The sequence below is a fragment of the Puma concolor genome, chromosome D1 (genome assembly GCF_028749965.1).
Source record: "Puma concolor isolate L17-30 chromosome D1, mPumCon1.1.hap2, whole genome shotgun sequence".
Classification (NCBI taxonomy): domain Eukaryota; kingdom Metazoa; phylum Chordata; class Mammalia; order Carnivora; family Felidae; genus Puma; species Puma concolor.
The window spans coordinates 90095331-90115168 of record NC_141676.1 but is presented as its reverse complement, the minus strand read 5'-3'; the positions used below and the strand labels follow the sequence as shown (position 1 = coordinate 90115168).

General features: G+C 41.2%; 1 protein-coding gene across 2 annotated transcripts in view; it reads right to left on the bottom strand.

Moving 5' to 3' along the window:
- PRDM10 (PR/SET domain 10) overlaps positions 1-19838 on the bottom strand; it is a 101960-nt gene that overhangs the window by 33851 nt on the left and 48271 nt on the right. For both annotated transcript variants that reach the window (XM_025928351.2, XM_086678666.1), the window contains exons 5-9: positions 14186-14411; positions 12118-12359; positions 10625-10828; positions 5363-5435; positions 3158-3275 (exon numbers count right to left, since the gene is read on the bottom strand). In XM_025928351.2, coding sequence (XP_025784136.1) covers positions 3158-3275; positions 5363-5435; positions 10625-10828; positions 12118-12359; positions 14186-14411 — 863 coding nt within the window. The remainder of the gene's footprint in view (positions 1-3157; positions 3276-5362; positions 5436-10624; positions 10829-12117; positions 12360-14185; positions 14412-19838) is intronic.

Here is a 19838-nt window from a genome sequence, read left to right as displayed (position 1 = left end):
TTCGAACAGGAACAGTCGTTTTGATAATATACACTTTCTAAACGTCTCATCCTTGCCATCTAGATAGCTCTTACATTATTCAGGGAAAAAAGGAGCTATAAAAACTCAAAGCACTGACACCATTTCATTATTGAAAGTTCTGGAAACACAAACATATCTCTGAAATGCCATGAGAAATGCAGACAGGACAGAACACGCTAAGCCTTATAGCCATTCCTAGAAACGAGATTCCATTCTTTCCTTCTTGTCTCCTTGCTTCACTTCCTATTCCTTCCAAGAACTGTGGCTGGATTCAAAAGAACTTTCTTGTTTTACCATAAGCTTCTGGAAGCTCAAAACAAACTTCTAATTCAATTGTTCCATAACATGCCTAGTAAACACCAAATCAATTTCATCCCCTTTAATAGATTCCTAACATACAAAAATTCCTTAATAAAACGAATTCAGAAAGTGTATCATTAAAATCTCTTTCAGAAGATGCGTGTGTGAGGGGATTAAGAGTACACTTACTTGATGAACAGTGAGTAATATATGGAATTATTGAATCACTATGTTGTACACCTGAAACCAATATAACACTGTATGTTAACTACATTGGAATTAAAAGAAAAGGAGATGTGTGCGAGAGATATGTATAAAATTAATCAGATCATGTTTTATTCTTCCACTCATCTATTTCACAATTTAACAAAAATTATACGTTGTTCCAGAACTTTTAAAAGACTCCTTACTATTGAAAATTCTGAGCCTAGGCAAATGTAGAGAGTAAGACCAATGTGCCCATTACCTAATTTCAATCCTTAGCAATTCATGGCTAATTTTATTCCATCATATTCCCACTATTTCACTCACACACACAAACACCCATTAGATTTTTTCTTAGTTACTTATTACTTTTTTTGGTAAGTAGGCTCCACACCCAATATGGGGCTTGAACTCATAACCCTGAGATCAAGAGTCGCACGTTCTACTGACTGAGCCAGCCAGGCGCCCCCATTAGATTATTTGTGAAGTAAGTCCCAGATGTTATTTCATCCGTAAATATTTCAGTAAGCGTCTCCACAACATAAAGACTCATATTATGGAGCGCCTGGGTGGCTCAGTCGGTTAAGCATTCGACTTCGGCTCAGGTCATGATCTCATGGTTCAGTTCAGCCCCGCGTTGGACTCTGTGCTGAGAGTCAGAGCCTGGAGTCTGCTTTGGATTCTCTGTCTCCCTCTCTCTCTGCCCCTCCCCCATTCATGCTCTGTCTGTCTCTCTCTCTCTCAAAAATAAATAAATACTTTAAAAAGATTCATATATATCCACAATACCATTATTACACCTTAAAAAAAATCTGATAGTTGCTCAATATTATTAAATCTAGTCAAAGTTGAAATTTTCCTAATTGTCTCAAATTTCTTTTTAACAGTTAGCCTACAAATATCTTTACCTACCATGTGTCACGCTTGTGCTAGGCAATAAAGACAAGTTCTATATGACAGTTTTTACCTTCAGAAGTCTAGTAGAGGCAGCAGGCACATAAACCAAAAATCACAATAAAACACAAAAAGTGTTATAATAGAGCCATGAACAGAGTTCTAGGGACACCTGACAGAAAATGACTCAACTCTCACTGTGTCCTCCACCCACCTCAGACATTTACTCCCATGGTCATATCCTAGACCTTGTTATCCTCAATAAGTGCAGAGCCTCCCGCTTTACACCAATTCTGTGCATCGTCCACTCTAATGCTATCTCTAGCTTTCTAGCGCACATCCTCAAATACCTGGACTCAACAATCCTTCTATCTCACTACCACCTACAATCTAGTCCTTGTCACCTATTTGCAATCTTAAGTCTTCTTGATGTTTTCCCTCCCTTCTTTCCACCCATTAAGCAAAGTCATTCGCTGTCAGCACTCCCTCGTGTATGCTCTTGATTGCCATTCCTGATCCATCACTTTTGCTGTGTTGCACGCGCTTGGGAGAAACTACTGTGCAATCCAATTCCCCAGCTGCTCTGCACTGACATTATTGCAGCAAATGGAGCTGGAAAATGACACCCAGCATGCTAGTGGTCTTATTTTAATGTCATGACCATGAACCTCAAGGGAGCTCTTACCTTGCAGGCAGTCAGGCTGTGCCTCCCTAGAACACTGACTTTCTTACTTTCCTAAATGCCTTGTCACACCATCTCTTCTCTTTTCAAGTCCTGTAAAAGCTGGCAACCCTACATCTGTCCCATCACCCTAGTCCAACGTACTCTCGTTCTTGACCTAAACTGTTGAAATAGCTTCCAGCTGGCCTCCCGTCCTCACTCTTGCTCCAATGAAAGCAAAAGTGACATTTTTTTTTATCCAGCATGACATTTCGACACATAAATTCACATCACAGGTACTCCCTGATCAGAACCATTTAAGACTTCTTATCATGCTTAGAATGAAATCCAAATTTCTTACCATTATCCACAAAGCCTACCTGATCTGGCTCCAGCCTACCCCATCCTATATGATTCTCTCTGATTTATTTCTTTCAGACAGTGGAATGAAACCTATGATTTAGTTTGATGAAGAAATCCTACTTCTGAAAAAAAGTTTACAAATCAAAGATGCAGAATGTGCTATCTTAAGAATTCCTATCCGAGAATCTCAAGTTAGGGGAGATTTAACTGAGGGGGAAGGATCTCCTGTTGCTGGGTACTCTGGTCATGCTGGAAAAGAAGTAAATAGTAAATGAGGATGGGGGTGGGGCAAAGGAAATGACAGATAAGAAACTTCCCTCAGTGGGGGCACCTGGATGGTCAGTCGGTTAAGCATCCAACACTTGATTTCAGCTCAGGTCATGATCTCACGGTTCATGAGTTTGAGACCCACGTTGGGCTCTCTACTGACAACACAGAGCCTGCTTGGGATTCTCTCTCTTCTCTCTCTCTGCCTCTCCCCTGATCTCTCTCTCTCTCTCAAATAAATAAACATTTAAAAGAAGAAGAAGAAGAAGGAGGGGGAGAAGAAGAAGAAGAAGAAGAGGAAATAATTTCCCTCAGCAGCCCACCTGATTACCTGTCTATACACAGAAACACTCATTAATTTACAGACAATGAATGTGGACCTTTAAAACTGGAAATGAATGTGGACCTTTAAAAACTGAGTTGGTGAAACTTTCTTCCTCATTATACCTGCTAAACACATCCAGTTTTTCATCATGGGAATTGAGATGCTGCTGCAACTGCTCCGAGCTTATAAATCGGCGGTTACATTCGTAGCAGGGCCAATTCTTCTCCTGCTCGCGAAGAACTGTAGTCACAGGAGAGAAATCATAGAGGCTAATGATCAACAGACAGCGATAAACTCAAGTGCCCAGTACCTCCACCAATGTCATCTCACAGGTAGCCCAGTGTTCATAAACATAGTGTCTGCTGTTTGCATCACTGTTTTGTGATAAAATCAAAGGCTACAGTTTGACAAAGAGTAGTTGTTAGGATCTTATTTTCTTCTACATTCATGTATGACATCAAAGAACAAACTCTGTCATACTACCCTTTGACACCTCCCCAACAGACACACACACACACACACACACACACACACACACACACACAGACAACACCTCACCACACCGGAAAGGCAGAAATGTGCTACAATGGAAATCTGGATTCAGATACCTTAGTGATTCAGATCCAGGTTTTATAATCTGAAGGCACATTTTGTCACAAAAAAAAAAAAACCTTAAAAGTCAATGCTCAATAATAAAATGTTACAGTATCTACTAACTATCTACTAAAGTTGATTACTGGCACACCCGATCCCAGCAATTCCACCCCTGAATACACACCCCACAAAAATATACACAAATGTTCGCTAAAGACATGTAGAAGAATGTTCACAGTGGCACTTTTCAAATTAGCCCCAAACTGGAAACAACCCTGTTGCATCATAAAGAATTTGGCTGGCTTTTATCCCTGGGTCCTGGCAAATTACCTGTAAGTCTTTGGAATTTCCCATGTAATAGGAGTGTTTGTTGTTATTCGTTGTGGTCTTTGACCATACCTGAGTTTCTGCTAATATGAATTAGGATGGGGGCTGCCTGTGCCAGAAAGCTGAGCCATGTGATTACAGGGTTGGGGCTTTGAAACAAGTGGTATCAGCCAGGGAGGAAGAGCTGGAGAGTAAGTTCAATCGTGTGCCCAAATGATTCTATCAACCATTCCTATGTTGTGATGCCTCAATAAAAACTCTGCACACTGAAGCTCAGGAGAGTTTCCCTGGTTGGAAATCACATATCAATGTGCCAAGGAAGTCACATGGCCTAGCGACATGGAAGCTTTGCATTTGGGACCCTCACAAACCCTGTCTTCAGTATGTCTTCATTTGCCTGGTCTTGATGTGTGTCCTTTATAATCCTAAGTATAGCACTTTTCTGAGTTCCGTGAGTCACTCTGGTAAATTATCCAGCCTAAGGAGATACTAGCTCCCTAAACTGTAGTTAGTTGGTCAGAAATACAGGTAGCATGGGAACCCCAAGCTTGCAGATAGTGTCTGAAGTGAAGAGAGTCTTGTAAAAGACGTGGCCTTTAACTTGCAAAAACGTAATCTAACCCAGGTAGTGTCAGAAGTGCACTGTGCAACCTAGATTTTCATCTACAGTTAAATAGATAAATGAATTATGGTATATTCATACAAGAGAACACCAAATAGCAATGAGGATGAATGAATTACAATAATATACAACAATATGGATAAATTGCACAAATAAATGTTGAGCAAAATATTCCCAGACATACATCATATAATTCTACTTATATGAAATTTGGTAACAAGCATATTATATCTGTGGTATCAGAAGTCAGGAGATCCATTGCACTTGGGAGTGAAGAAGAATTGGAAAAAGGCACAAGGGACTTCCAAGGTACAGGTCATGTTGTGTTTCTTGATCTGAATGCAGGTTACATAGATATGCTCACTTTGTGAAAATTCATCAGGCTGTATACTTATGATTTGTGCATTTCTCTGTATGTAAATTATACTTCACTAATATTTATATCAAAAACAAAGTCAATGCCTGTCTTGCTAATGTCCTCAGAGATGATTAAATCTAGATAGAGATCATCCTCTGGTCTAGGTCCTAATTTAGTATTTGGAGGTTTTCATTATATTAAATACTGTTTTCCAGCACCCACGAAAGAAATGTAAACATGTCCCTGTCGTTTGATCCTAGAATTAGACAGGGATATGTAGCTGGAAAAACAAAACAAAACAAAACAAAAAAATACTGGAATATCATTAGATATATAGAGGTAGAAAAGTTGGAGATTGCATAATGATGTAATATATACAATTTACAATTCATGTAGAAAATAGAAAATAGAAAAAAGTCCAATCACCTTTCCTTTCTTCCTCAGAAATGTCATGAATTTTCTGGTTCACAAACTCAGCATAGGATGCAGCATACCACACCTGCAAGAACCAAGTACGGCATCAAGAACTAAAGGACATCACCAGATGTTCTGTGCATGCATAAATTCTTTCTCCTGCTTGCATAAAACAATTCAGGCTTTCCCACAACCCACAAAAAACAAACAAACAACAAAAAGATCGCACTGGGAGCCGATCTCTTTCACACCAGATGGTCAGTCGGGAAGCTCACATGCCAAGACACACTAACTGTGTGTTTTCTTTTTCCTTTTTAAAAAATTGTTTTTGTTACCAGAAAAACTTCACAAGAGATAATATTAATAGTCTCTTCATCAAAATAAAGCATAGCCTTCTGGTTGTTTTATCTGTATGTAAACACGGGTTTTCACACAGCTGGAATCATAGTGGCTTCCACCCCAACATGTCACCCAATGGCTCTTGCTGGGATCGCCAATGAGGATTTCAAACGCTACCACACTCTCCTGAGTCTCCTCCTCCCTCCAATCTCACTGGCTGCTTCTGCTCAGTCTCCTCGTCGGGCTCTTCCTTTCTCAGCTTCCTCAGAGCTTAATCCAAGTCCAGGGCCTTCTTATTTTTCCCTAAAGTGACCACATCTATTTCCAACCAACTCTATGTCAACAGCTCCCAAATTAATATCCCTATCCCAGACCCTCCCTCTCTGTTCCCTCTACATACATTCCATGCCTACCTGGCATTTGGCATGTTTTACAAACAGCTCAAACTTAACATGTCCAGAATTGAATTCTAGATGCTTCCCTATTGCACCCCTACCCCTGGCCATCTTTTTCATCTCAATAAATACCCTGCCTTCCAACCAACTGCTCAGACTTGAAACCTAAAAGGTATCTCATATTTCTAAGTGTCCTTCTGTCATCCTTCAGCAAGAGCTGTGAACAGCTCAAATGTTCTCCAACTCTGCTTCTCCCACCAAGATGCATGCCAAGATGCGCTCTTGCCTGTTGTTCTAAGAGCCTCCTCTTTTCCACTCTTGCTCCCTCCAATCCATTCTTGACACAGGAGCAGAGAAGGCTTCTAAAAACATAATCAGATTTCATCATTCCCATGCTTAAACAGCTTCTCACTCATAAAAAACATGCCATGTTCGATGACGGTCTCTAAAGGGCTCCATGATCTACTCCAGGTCTTCTCACTCTCCCTTAGTGCCTTTCAGCAAGAGGGACTGCTTGCAGTTTCTCAAACGGGCTAAGGTCTTTCCCACCCCAACCTTTGCCCTTGCTGGTCCACCATCAGGAGTGTTGGGTTCTTCCCCTTCACCTCCCCTAGCCCTTGTACAGCACTGGCTCCTTCCCATTCCATAGTCCCTCACTTCTTATCATCTCCTCAGTGAGGCCTTCCCTCTCCAGCATTTCTAAATTGGTCCCTTGCCTGCTATATGCTCTTTCTGCACCATTTGTTTCCTTCATAGTTCCTACCACTATTTGATATTACAGTTGACCCTTGAACAACAGGAATTTGAACTGCATGGGTCCACTTATACACAATTTTTTTTATAGTAGAGTAGTGCGAATGCACTTTTTCTTCCCTATGACTGTCTTTTTTTTTTTTTAATACTTATTTATTTTGAAAGAGAAAGAGAGAGAGGGAAGGACAGAGAGGGAGAGAGAATCCCAAGCAGGCTCCACACCATGAGCACAGAGCCTGACATGGGGCTCAATCCCATGAACCCACGAGATCATGACCCAAGCCAAAACCAAGAGTCAGACCGCTCAACTGACTGAGCCACCCAGGCACCCCTGCCCCCCGCTGCCATGATTGTCTTAATAGCATTTTCTTTACTGTAGTCTACTTTATTGTAAGAATACAACATATAATACATACAGTATACAAAATGTATGTTAGTCAAGTGTTTATGTTATTGGTAAGGCTTCCAATCAATGGTAGGCTATTAATAGTTAAGTTTTTGGAGAGACAAAAGTTCTGTGTAGATTTTCAAATGCCTGCGGCGTCAGCAACCCTAGTCCCCGTTTTGTTTGAGGCTCAACTGTATTTGCTTATTTACATCTTTCTGCCCACTTTCCCTCTAGAACACAGGCACCAGTCTGTCTCTTCTTAGTGTCTGAAACAGAGTTTCAGAAGTTCAATATATTAATTGCCAAATGAATTAATCATGTATAATTGTTATGACATACTATTTTAACTATATGGAAATATTTGAGACCCCATTTTTAATTGTGGAATAATATTCTACAGAATCTGTGTTCTGTAATTTACTTGACCAGGACCTGTAGTTGGATTTTGAGTTTATCATTTTGCTGTTATAAATTCTACCCTATTCCATCAATTCCAAGATGTTTATTTCTCCTATTTTAATATCTCAGACCATCTCACTATCCATGGCATTCTGCAATTACTGCTGTAATGTAGCTTTCTTTCACTACCTGCTTGTTTCTCTTGTACAAACCTGGCCATGCTCTTTACGCTGTTTTCACCTCATTCAGTTGTGTGCCCCACCGGCACTCCATGACTTATGACTTATTAACACTTGATAAGAAATGCAAAATAAAGAAAAAAAAAGAAAAAAAAAGCCATCTTCCTGAGAATAAATAAAGGAAATGTCAAAGCAATGCAAGGCTGGTGTGATCACCTTGCAGGACTTCTATGAATATACCAAACATCAAATTGTCAGAAACTTCCTACTGACTTAATGAAAAACCACCTAACTTCCAAAAATATGTGTTTTAATTGAGGGAAAAGACATATGGGTTCAGTCAGTGAGAAAGTATAGGGTCAAAACTTGCACAGAAATGCCATCAGTAGTTTGGAAAAATATCCAAGAGGCAACAGTAGATCATTTATTTTAAAAATACTACAGCATCGGGGCACCTGGGTGGCTCAGATGGTTAAGCGTCCGACTTCGGCTCAGGTCATGATCTCATAGTTCGTGGGTTCTAGCCCCGTGTCGGACTCTGTGCTGACAGCTCAGAACCTGGAGCCTGCTTCGGATTCTGTGTCTCCCTCTCTCTGCCCCTCCCTGACTTGCACACACTCTCTCTCTCAAAAATAAATATATATATTTTTTAAATACTACAGCATCACGAACACCTTGATGGCACAGAAGACAATAGATAAACAAAACACAAATATCCATGACAAAGTAAAACAGTGATTCTGGTTTTTTTTTAAATGTTATGGGCGTCTGGGTGGTTCAGTTTGTTAAGCACCTGAGTCTTTATTTCGGCTCAGGTCATGATCTCGCAGTTTGTGGGATTGAGCCCCAAGTTGGGCTCTGCACTGACAGCTCAAAGTTTGCTTGGTATTCTCTCTCTCCCTCTCTCCCTGCAACTCCCCCCAACCCCCTACTCTCTCACTCTCTCTCTCAAAACAAATAAACTTAAAAAAAGTTACACCGTACACAAAGGCAGTTTATACCTTAACCAATTTTTTGCTTATATGTGCCTTTTTAAGTATGCAGAAATGTGGTATGATTTCAAAATTATCTCTAAATAAGTCTAACACAGCTCCTGCAATAAGTAGAAAATTACTCTTTTTGGTGATAAAAATAAGCACAGTAACATAGCTTAAAGTGGCAACATATTTTTTTCTTAATGGTGTATAAAATAATGGTTCATCTTCAAGTCCTGGGTATCTGAGTCAGTGAAACACGGCATTACAAAATTAGAATGTATCTAGTTCTATCTTTGTTTATAATTATTTCCTCAGACTAATTTTCAAGGACTGGATTTACCAAGCCAAGTACATTTTTACTACACACAGCCAGAAATAATCCCACAAAATACTGCAATTTTGTAACAAATATCCCTATTTTTTAAACCCTCACATTCATTGTACTACATCCATTTATTTTTTGCTAATTAATAACAATAGTAACTCAGAGTTGCTTTAAGGGTTTTATAATTATCAACATTGAAAAAACATTTTTTAATATTTCTTTACTAGTGATTCCTCCTCCAAATAAAGTCTGTTCCTGGTATTCAGTCATGTGTCTGCGTGGATACCAAAAAGGGTAGAGGTGTTTTCTCTGTTTTTTATCTTAAACCTTTTAACGTGTATTACAAATACTTATCCCACCCTGTTGCTTCCTTTGCATCTGTTGTTTTGGTTGTTCGTTACACTGATAGTCTTATTTAATTGTTTCTGCCTGTCTTTACCTCTACAGTTCTATCTACTGATTTAAGAGAGAAAATAATCTCCCTTCCTCAGTGAAGAAGTATTCACTTTGGTATCAAGAATTTACTGCGATGGATAATATGAGATATGAATCTCCTTTCCTATATTTTCTTTGGGGCTAATGAATCATCTATTTGATGGTTTCAAAGACACGGGTTTTGTATAACTTTTGAACAAAGCCCAGGTCTTTTTTCTCCCCCTAAAGAGGTACGTACTTCTCACTCTTACCCCATTGAAGCACTGTGCAATTCAGTGTTCGTGTACTGATAAAATCATTTCTCACCTCTTTTTTCATTTATATCAAGAATTTTTCCTTAGAATCACAGCAGAATTTTCATTATGTCATCAAGAGTTGGTATTTAGACAAATTTCTATCGTTATTCCCCCAAAATATATTCCTGAAATCAGAAGGCAGTGCATAGAATTCTTTGGGTAAAACGAAGTAATCCGGTAAAGAGATCTTGCCTATACATCTACATTTGATTTTATAAGATTTCCTGTTTCCAACCAATTCTGCAGAGTGTATAAATGACATTAAGTGACCCCAACTTTAATCACTCCATCACAAATACCAGTCTGTTCCCCAAACACAACTACCTCTTTACCCATGGGCCTTATTGTAGGCGTTGGACAGACCCCAAAGTCATACACTTTTCATTCTGGTTTTTTTTTTTTTTTTAATGTTTATTTTTGAGAGAGAGAAAGTGACCGAGTGTGAGTGGGAAAGGTGCAGAGAGAGAGGGAGACACAGAATCCGAAGCAGGCTCCTGGCTCCGAGCTGTCAGCACAGAGCCTGACGCAGGGCTCAAACCCACAAACCGTGAAATCGTGACCTGAGCCGAAGTTGGACGCTTAACTGACTGAACCACCCAGGCACCCCTCGTTCTTTTTCATTTATGGAATTACCACAGATGTACTGTACACAGCAGGTACTCAATAAGTAAGCAAATTATAAGGAAAGGAACATTTTTATAAGAATCCCACTTCAGAGAAAAAATAAGAAGAAAAGCGTGAAACAATCACTATTTCTGACAAAGGTACCACGGCCCCCAGCACTGTACCTTCAGTTCCTGTTTGGGTTCTACATTCTTTATTGTTGTATAATACACATGGTGGCCATATTGGTAAGCCACCAGGTTCTGCTCCAGGTGATTCTGGGCTGGACGTACGAACATCATCCAGTTACATAGGGTCTCATCAGACAATTCAAACCACAGGTCTTCATGCAAATCCCTATCTTTTCTGTCCCCTTTCTCAAGAGAAACCTGTAACCAAAGAGAACGTAAAAAGCCACACCAAAAAAACAAACAAAACTTTTAACATGCATTAGTGTAGTAATATACAAAACACTGCTCCTTAAATTAACCATGTATCCTTATTCTTCCTTGTGTATCTAGAAAGATACAGGCATTGTGTCTTGCCAAATGTAAAAGGAAAAGGACATTTTCTGAGAATTACCTGGCAAAATGTTAAAGTTAACAATCTCACTGTAGCTTCAGTTGAGGCTTCATCATTAACTAACACATCAAAAAATGCTGTAAACAAGCCGGGAAATCAAAGCAAAATACTCTCTAGTTCCTTACAAGTTCCTTATTTTAGGGATTCAACTGCATTCATTTCTAATGAGTAGCCTAGGGGCACCTTGGTGGCTCAGTCTGTTAAGAGGTTAAGCGTCCGACTTCAGCTCAGGTCATGATTTCAGGGCTTGTGGGTCCAAGCCCCATGTCAGGCTCTGTGCTGACAGCTCAGAGCCTGGAGCCTGCTTTGGATTCTGTGTTCACCAAAGAAAACCTCCCCATGACAACAGCTGATTTCTCAAAAACCACACCCCAAATATTCTTCCTTCCTGCTGCCCTTTCGTGGTTCTCCAGAGTGGCTCTCCAAGAAGCAGACAGCGCAGAGGTTAGATAGAAGCAAAAGCATCAAATGTGAAGAACAGAGATCAGTATAAATACACTTTAATATTAGGTGAGCCATTCTTTAACAACAGCTTCAACAGGACAGACCTGTTTCAGAAACTGAAAAGTAGTTTTCCTATTTTAGGGAAATTGTCCTCTCCCAAAAATATATATTTAAAAAAAAGAAGAAAGAAAAGGAGATTGGGAGACATGGAGAGACACCAGGGATGGGTGCGCACACAGAGGAAAGGCATGAGGACACAGAGAGAAGGAGGCCGTCTACAAGCCGAGGAGAGAGCCCTCAGAGGAAACCAACTCCACCAGCACCTGCATGGTGGCCTTCCAGCCTCCAGCACTGTGAAAAAAAATAAATTTCTGTTCTTGAAACCACCCAGACTGTGGTAGTTGTGACAGCAGCTCCAGCAGACAATACAGCCCCTGAGAATGGCCACCTCTCAGAATAATCCCTGAGGGGGCTGAAACTGCAATCTCCAATTTATTGGTGAGAGAGAAAATGTTTCCCTTCCAAACAAATTCAGCAGTGAAAGAAAATACTAGCAAACAACTGCTATGGAATTAAGAAAATCAGTAGGAAAACATGTGCCTCTTTAAAAGTTATTAAGAGCAAGAGTGAACTATAATAAAGCAGAAATTACCTTCAGATGAATGTAACAGTCTTTCAGCTCGGACTCCCTGACGAGGGGTCCCTCCACAGGGCCAAACTGGGTGCGCTTGGGAATGCGCCTTTTGGAGAACACCCCTCCAAGGAACCTGTCGATGTAGAGGACCAGGGGGAGGCTCGCTCGTGCTCTAGTGAGCACAGGCCGATTGGGGATTGGATGCAAGGGGCCATGCTTTGGGCACACTGAAGAATGAGCGTTATTACACTCTTCACACCCTGCAAAAGAAAGAAAATCTTAAAGTCAAATTCCTGAACATCACCTGATCTCAGGTAAAAAGTTCTAACCTGAAGCCTGCCCCCCCCCCCAATCTAAGGTTGCAAGCCAAAATCCAATTACCTCCTACAATTATACTACCCGTTCAATTGTAATATGCCAGCTTTCATAGACTGTAGACCAATAAAATCCTGTCCCTTTACTCTAAAATCAGCCAGAATTTTCTTGTGCCTATCAAAAATAATACACAGGCAGTGACTTATTTCTCTACTGGAGATTAAGTCACATAGTAGTCCACTAAATTTACAAATCAATTATAACAGTTCTGAAAAGAAAAAAAGAAGAGCTTATTAGGATAAATGCTGCAAAATCTGGTAAGACAAAATAGGTGAATTTTATAGTATGTAAATTATAGCTCAGTGAAGCTATTTAAAAAACCCTGACAATACCATTTAATCAGTTTCCTCAAAGGGAGTCATGGAAGCCTCATTGTCTGGGAATGTCTAACTCAAACAGAAAGAGCACAATGCAGAGTTTGAGATTTCAATGCATATTGTGCGAAGATAATGCTAAGATGAATGAATGAATTTAGCATTCTATCCTGCATTCTCTTGAATGATAGTTAGCCCAGACCAGACAGGACACATTTCCAGCTCTTTCTAGGAGTGATAACTGTGCACTCAGCATCTACACTCAGCCTCTCTTTCCCAGTGGTACCTATTTGTAAGCTAACTGCCAGCACTAGATATAAATGGCCACAAAACAGAGAAAAGTGCCTGGACCACACAGGCATCCTACTCATGACCCTTAACCACATTTAATTAACCAAACGTCCTTCACCCAACTGCAGCTGTGTGATGACCTGGCTTAGGAAATAGGTACTTTTCAATTCCTACAATTCTCCAATAACAGAGAGTTACTTTGTATTACTATTTGTAAGATAAAGTAACCTTATGTGTATTTGACTAAGGAGTTGCTTTGAAAACTCACGAATTCAAGGAAAAACAAAATGAGGAAGTTCTCTATTGCCCATGGAGGTGAGCACTGGCCCCAAGCACACAGACTTTCTCATCACCACACAGAAGGCCCCAGGAAAGAGTTGGCGTGTCCACAAAGTTCTGAACAGCCTCAGTAATTCAACTAAATGAGATAAGAACTTCGCCATGTAAGCATGAAAATCGATGAAAAGCAGAAATTATTTGGTAGGTGAAAGCAGGAACCCTCCCATTCTCTCCCAAAGCAGACAGTACAGACAGGCAGTAAGTGTGGCAGTTAACGGGGGTCACACTGGAGCCAGACCACCTGAGCTGCAATCCTGACTCTCAATTAACATCATCTCTGGAAAGCGACCAACCCCATCAAAAGGCTATGGAAAGCATTAAGTAACTCAGAAAATGTACCACCAGTGCCTACAATATAATAGGCACGTTTAAAAGGTTACTGTGAAGAGAGGCAAGACAGCAAAGCAAACTTGTTGAAGCTGAAGTGGCAGAAAGTTCCAGGACTGGACAAACGTACCCCAGTGGTGTGACAGCTCAAGGGCTGGTCTCAGAGACTTGGGCTCCGAACCCGATCCACCACTCACTCCTGCGTGACGTGAACCACTCACAGAGCAGGCTGCTTAGCTTCTTCTGACCATTGGTTCACTCATCACTAAAATCTGAACCCACGAGAAAGCATCAGCGCCTCCCTCACAGGCTGCGGTGGGGACTGAGTAAGATGGCACATGCAGAGCAGGAAGCACGGCATCTGCACACAGGAAGCCCTCAGCACATGGTAACCATGTTGCTGTGACCACACACACTCTCAAGGAACAGCTCATACTTACATAAGTCATGCGGGTCAAAGGGCCGAGGCGGATCCGGTTCCCAGTCATCCAGGTCTGTGTCTTCACCATCCTCCTCCTCTTCTTCCTCAGTATCTTCGTCCTCATCCTCATCCTCTTCCTCTTTGGCCTCCAGTCTACCCATAGGGTTCTGCAGTGTTGCCAAAGGGTCTGAACCGTCCACACCCTCAATTGAAGGTAACACCTGGTTATGCACCGGTAATGAGGCCTGGACAAAGTTTAACCATAAAGTTAGCACACATTTGCTTTCACCTGGCTGGTATACACACACACACACACACACACACACACTACAAGGTTCTGGTGGAAGATGTTCATCACATCAGCTCCCTTCAAGACCCTGAAGAAGAAATTATTTCCAGCTCTAGGCTGCCTTCATCTTTGCTATTTCTACCCCACATCTGGGAAAGCTGTTAAGAAAGCCTGGGCGCTCCCTCCTTTAGTGCCTGCCCTGTCTCCCCAGAGACTTCAAACCTTTCCATACCTTCTCGGTGTATCCGTGGTGTCATGTCTCAACATCTGAACTCAATTTTGAGTGTGCGTATGTGTGTGTGTGTGGGGGGGGGTCTCTCCTGCCTTTTCAGGGTGGACACAACACAGTGTAAGTAATAATTTGACCAATATTCAACCACTTCACTTTTAAAACTAAACACACGGCAGGGGGCAGGGGTGGTGCCTGGGGGCTCAGTCGGTTAAGCGTCCAACCCTTGATTTCAGCTCAGGTCATGATCTCACAGTTCGTGGGTTCAAGCCCAGTGTTGGACTCTGCACTGACAGTGCAGACACCTTTTTAAGACACCTTAAAAAGTTCCCTACCTAAGTAAGTGTCACAGGGTTATATGCTACCCCAGGTTCTTTTATCCAATCTTATTTCCACTGCCCGTACTCAAGTCATGTCCCTTTCCTGTTCAATAAATAAAGCAAGTTTTTTAAATGCCTAATCCTTTTTTCTTTATCTTCCCATATGTTGCCGTCCCCACCCAGAAGGCTCTTCCCCCACCAATCTCCCAAACCCTGTCGTGTTCCGGTTTCTCCATGAACCATCTCTGACCACTCTAGTCCTCCCTGATTCTCCTCTGCTCTGATCCCTGTAGCATTTGGAGTCATGGAATCCCATTCTACAACATCCCTCTGCTCCAACATTTCATCATCTCACCAGACAGGCCAGATCATTTGGAATCATTCAGTGATGGTTCCGTGAGGCCGAGTTCTCCCTGTCTCCATGTAGGAGGCAGCGCCTGCACCTTTCCCCTCAAGTAAGACAGAATCGGCGAAGATAAGAGGCTCTGCAAATACTCCAAGACCAAAACCCCTACCTCATTCAAGCATTTTCACATGGCCAAATTTCCAGATCCCTCACCATCCTGTTGGCTTCAAGTATTTGTCAATGGAGTCCATATTTTCAAATGAATATGGCTTCAGATTACATTAGCATTGATGACAGCCATTGTTCCACTACTGACCCAGTTTGAACTTGAAAATAACTAAAATCCCTGAGTCCTTTCTTCCTCCCACAGAGTGTCATTAAACCATTTTACTCCTCCTCATGACTTAAATAGCTGATTTTTACTTAAGTGGTGGGGGGGGGGGGGGAGGCAGATTTTGCATTTATCTCCAGTAATTTCATTTTGTTACTTTTTCTCTTCTTCCAGTCTGCCAAGATCCTTTAGAGTCTTGATTCTGACGCCTCACACATTAGCTATTTCTCATAGCTTTGTATCCAGTGCCAAACACCATCTAGGTTTCAATTAGCGTGCATTTGCATGTGAGTCCTTCTTGCCTCTCCAACTGCACCTCGGGGAAGTAGACCATGGGCTTTGGACTCACACAGACTTGGATTAAAATCCCGGCCCCACTATTTAGTGAGTTTAATAAAGCCTCTCTGAACCTCAGTTTCTTTACCTGTCAAATGGACATAGTCATACATGCCTCATTAGTTGTTGTGAGGATAAAATGAAACACTATGTATATGAGGCCAGTAGTAGAGTATCTGGCATTTAGTAACTGCTTGATATTAATAATAATCAACTACTATCACAAGTTCTTTAAGGACTGAGATATCACATACTTCCTCCACAACCTTAAAAGAGCATGTAGCAGGGATTCAATGAAGATTCATTTATAGAAATACATTTGGCCCTTTAGGAAATGACATTAATCTCTTCAGCCACGTAAAGGAACTCTACTGTATTCACAGAAAGTCCTTTTTCAGTAGTGCTTCTTTTTTTTTTTTTTTTAAGCGAGAGAGAGAGTGTGCATGAGCAGGGGAGAGGGAAGGGACAAAGGGGGAGAGAGAGACAGAGAGAGAGAGAGAGAGAGAGAGAGAGAGAGAGAGAGAGAACATTTAGCAGGTTCCATGCCACAGAGCCCAATGAAGGGCTTGATCCCAAGACCCTGAGATCAATACCTGAGCAGAAATCAAGAGTAGGATGCTCAACCAACTGAGCCACCCAGGTGCTCCTCAGTTGTGCTTCTAAGAACTTCTCAAACTCCATGAAGAAACAGTATTGTCTGTGTTTACAGAATCTGACCTGGACAGCTGTACAGCAGCTTACGATTACTGCCCAATATTTGAAGCACTCAGGCTCCAGAGAGCAGATAAAATCAGTTACCTCAAAATAGCATGAGCATGTTTAAACATGCATTCATTTAACCCAGGAGCCAGACTCGTATATGACATTCCATCTCTGGCTCAGGGCCTTTTAGAAGCTTTTATATGAGAGAACAAAATTCTGGGAGATGCTTCAGCATCACAATAAAAACAGGATAAAACATCCACTGAAGTGAGACTCGTCAAGGAAAAGAACAAGGGACTTCTGGCAATGAAACTGCGTGCGTCACCTCCCCCCGGATCCTCTCCTGATCCTGCAACCAAGCTATTCTTGCTATCTCAGAGTGCGTTTTCCTTATCACCCTTTATTCGAAGCCACTTAAATTTCATGCCAGCGTTAGTGATGAATGTTATCACACACTGAACAAACTAAAGCATATATATCCACCTCTACTCCACATAAATTCTTTATCACTTTGCAGAGCCAACCGAAACGAATAAATTCAGTAACCCAGAGTTATCCCAGTGAAGCTGTAATGCATTTTTTCCCAACAGATGCTGCTAGAGAGACTGTGGTTGGGCAAGGTTACCGCTGGCTTCTGGCCACTGCTGAGAAAGCTGACATTAAAATAGTACCAACAACCTCCTCCTCCCCCGTGCTGGAACACTCCTGAAAGGCTGTAGCAACTAAAAGGCTTGAATCCTTCAGCATTAGCTTGAAGAACTGACGCTAAAGCAGAGGTTGTGTATAGACCAGAATCACGCGAGATACTGTGAGCATTAGTATCGATGATAATCACTTCTAGGTAACCAGTGTATTTCTAGGTAGCACAGACCTTAATACACAGTGGGCACACCTTACAAATTTGTTTAATTAATAATTCAAAGCCAACTGACATTTCTGGAGAGCTAGGCATGTCTTTAAATTCCTTTGAGGTCGGGTAACACAACCACACGGCTCCTAAGTGACAGAGAGGGAATTCAAATTCAGACTCTGCCCTGCTTTTTCCACTCCGTCACAGTGGCACCTATGTGGTTAAGTCTGTTCAAGGAGGGCACCAGAGGAGGTAAACATCACACACACCTTGAATACCAGAGCAACAAGGTAACCACACCTGCTCCGGAGGCAACAACCAGGCAGTGAGGAGGCGAGCTGTGTGTGCCAAGTTCACTTACAGGAAGTGAGTAAGCAACAAAAATATGTTAATCCTATGCACTTTATCATGCACAACAAAACACAGGACAAGGAAAAAGAATGTGTTCAACTTATGGTACACTTTCTCCTGCCCACTTAATATCAGTCTCCGTAATTATTTCTGAAATTACATAATGCATTTCAGGATACAATGTATCCCAGAAGTGAAATATGAAACTACATTGGACAGCAGCAAACACAACAGAATGCTTCTGGATTCCTACTGAGACCAATTATCATTGTAGCATATTTCCTTCTCAGTGTGTGGGGAGTCACACATGTTCATTTTCAGAAACAAAGGAGAGAGCGTGCTTCTAGGTCTGGAGAGTGCCAGTGTCTTCCTTAAGGACAAGGGATGCACATATATGAAAAAGGCTTCAGATGAATGTTGCCACCACTATAAACAACTGAAAATAGGAAAGTTTTTGCTAAGGGGAGAGGGGAAAAAGCACTCATCCACTGTGGTAAACTGTCACTCTTAACTTCCTATCTAGAATTTTTCCAGGTCACAGAATAAACTGACCATCTCTAAGGTATTTATTAGAGGCAGAAATAAAAGCCATGCTGGTTGAAAGGAAACTGCAAGAAGGAAAGGTGCTAAGCCAATAGTTACACCGCCTCGTAACGCCAGGGCTCAGAGAACTCTCCGACTACAAAACATGAGAGGAGCAGATTGTTTCTGGAGATTAGAGAAAATGAAGGGCTCTTTGAGGTGCCAAGGGCAGCAAAACTTCTAATTAAAACTATGCCTTGATATTAAAACAACAAGATGCCATTTTGCCTATCAGATTGGCAAAATTTGAAAAGAATGCAAATACTCAGTGTGGCAAGGGTGAGTGGAAATAGGTATTCGCACGTATCGTCAGTGGGAAGGTAAATTTTTCAGCATCTGCAAAGCAATTTAGAGAGTCTTATCAAAATAACTTTCCCAAGTGCTCACTTCCGCAGCACATATACAAAATAACTCCCTCTCATCCCCGCAAATAACTTTCCCGTTTATAATAACAATTTTCAATCCCAGACTTTAGCCTCTACTACAAAGCTGTAATCATCAAGACAGCATGGTATTGGCACAAAAACAGACACATAGACCAGTGGAATACAATAGAAACCCCAGAATTAGACCCACAAAAGTATGGCCAACTAATCTTTGACAAAGCAGGAAAGAATATCCAATGGAAAAAGGACAGTCTCTTTAACAAATGGTGCTGGGAGAACTGGACAGCAACATGCAGAAGAATGAAACTAGACCACTTTCTTACACCATTCACAAAAATAAACTCAAAATGGATAAAGGACCTGAATGTGAGACAGGAAACCATCAAAACCCTAGAGAAGAAAGCAGGAAAAAACCCCTCTGACCTCAGCCACAGCAATTTCTTACTTGACACATCCCCAAAGGCAATGGAATTAAAAGCAAAAATGAACTATTGGGACCTCATGAAGATAAAAACCTTCTGCACTGCAAAGGAAATAATCAACAAAACTATCAACAAACTTTGACACATCCCCAAAGGCAATGGAATTAAAAGCAAAAATGAACTATTGGGACCTCATGAAGATAAAAACCTTCTGCACTGCAAAGGAAATAATCAACAAAACTAAAAGGCAACCAACAGAATGGGAAAAAATATTTGCAAATGACATATCGGACAAAGGATTAGTATCCAAAATCTATAAAGAACTCACCAAACTCCACACCGAAAAACAAATGACCCAGTGAAGAAATGGGCAGAAAACATGAATAGACACTTCTCTAAAGAAGACATCCGGATAGCCAACAGGCACATGAAAATATGCTCAACGTCACTCCTCCAGGGAAATACAAATCAAAAACACACTCAGATACCACCTCACACCAGTCAGAGTGGCCAAAATGAACAAATCAG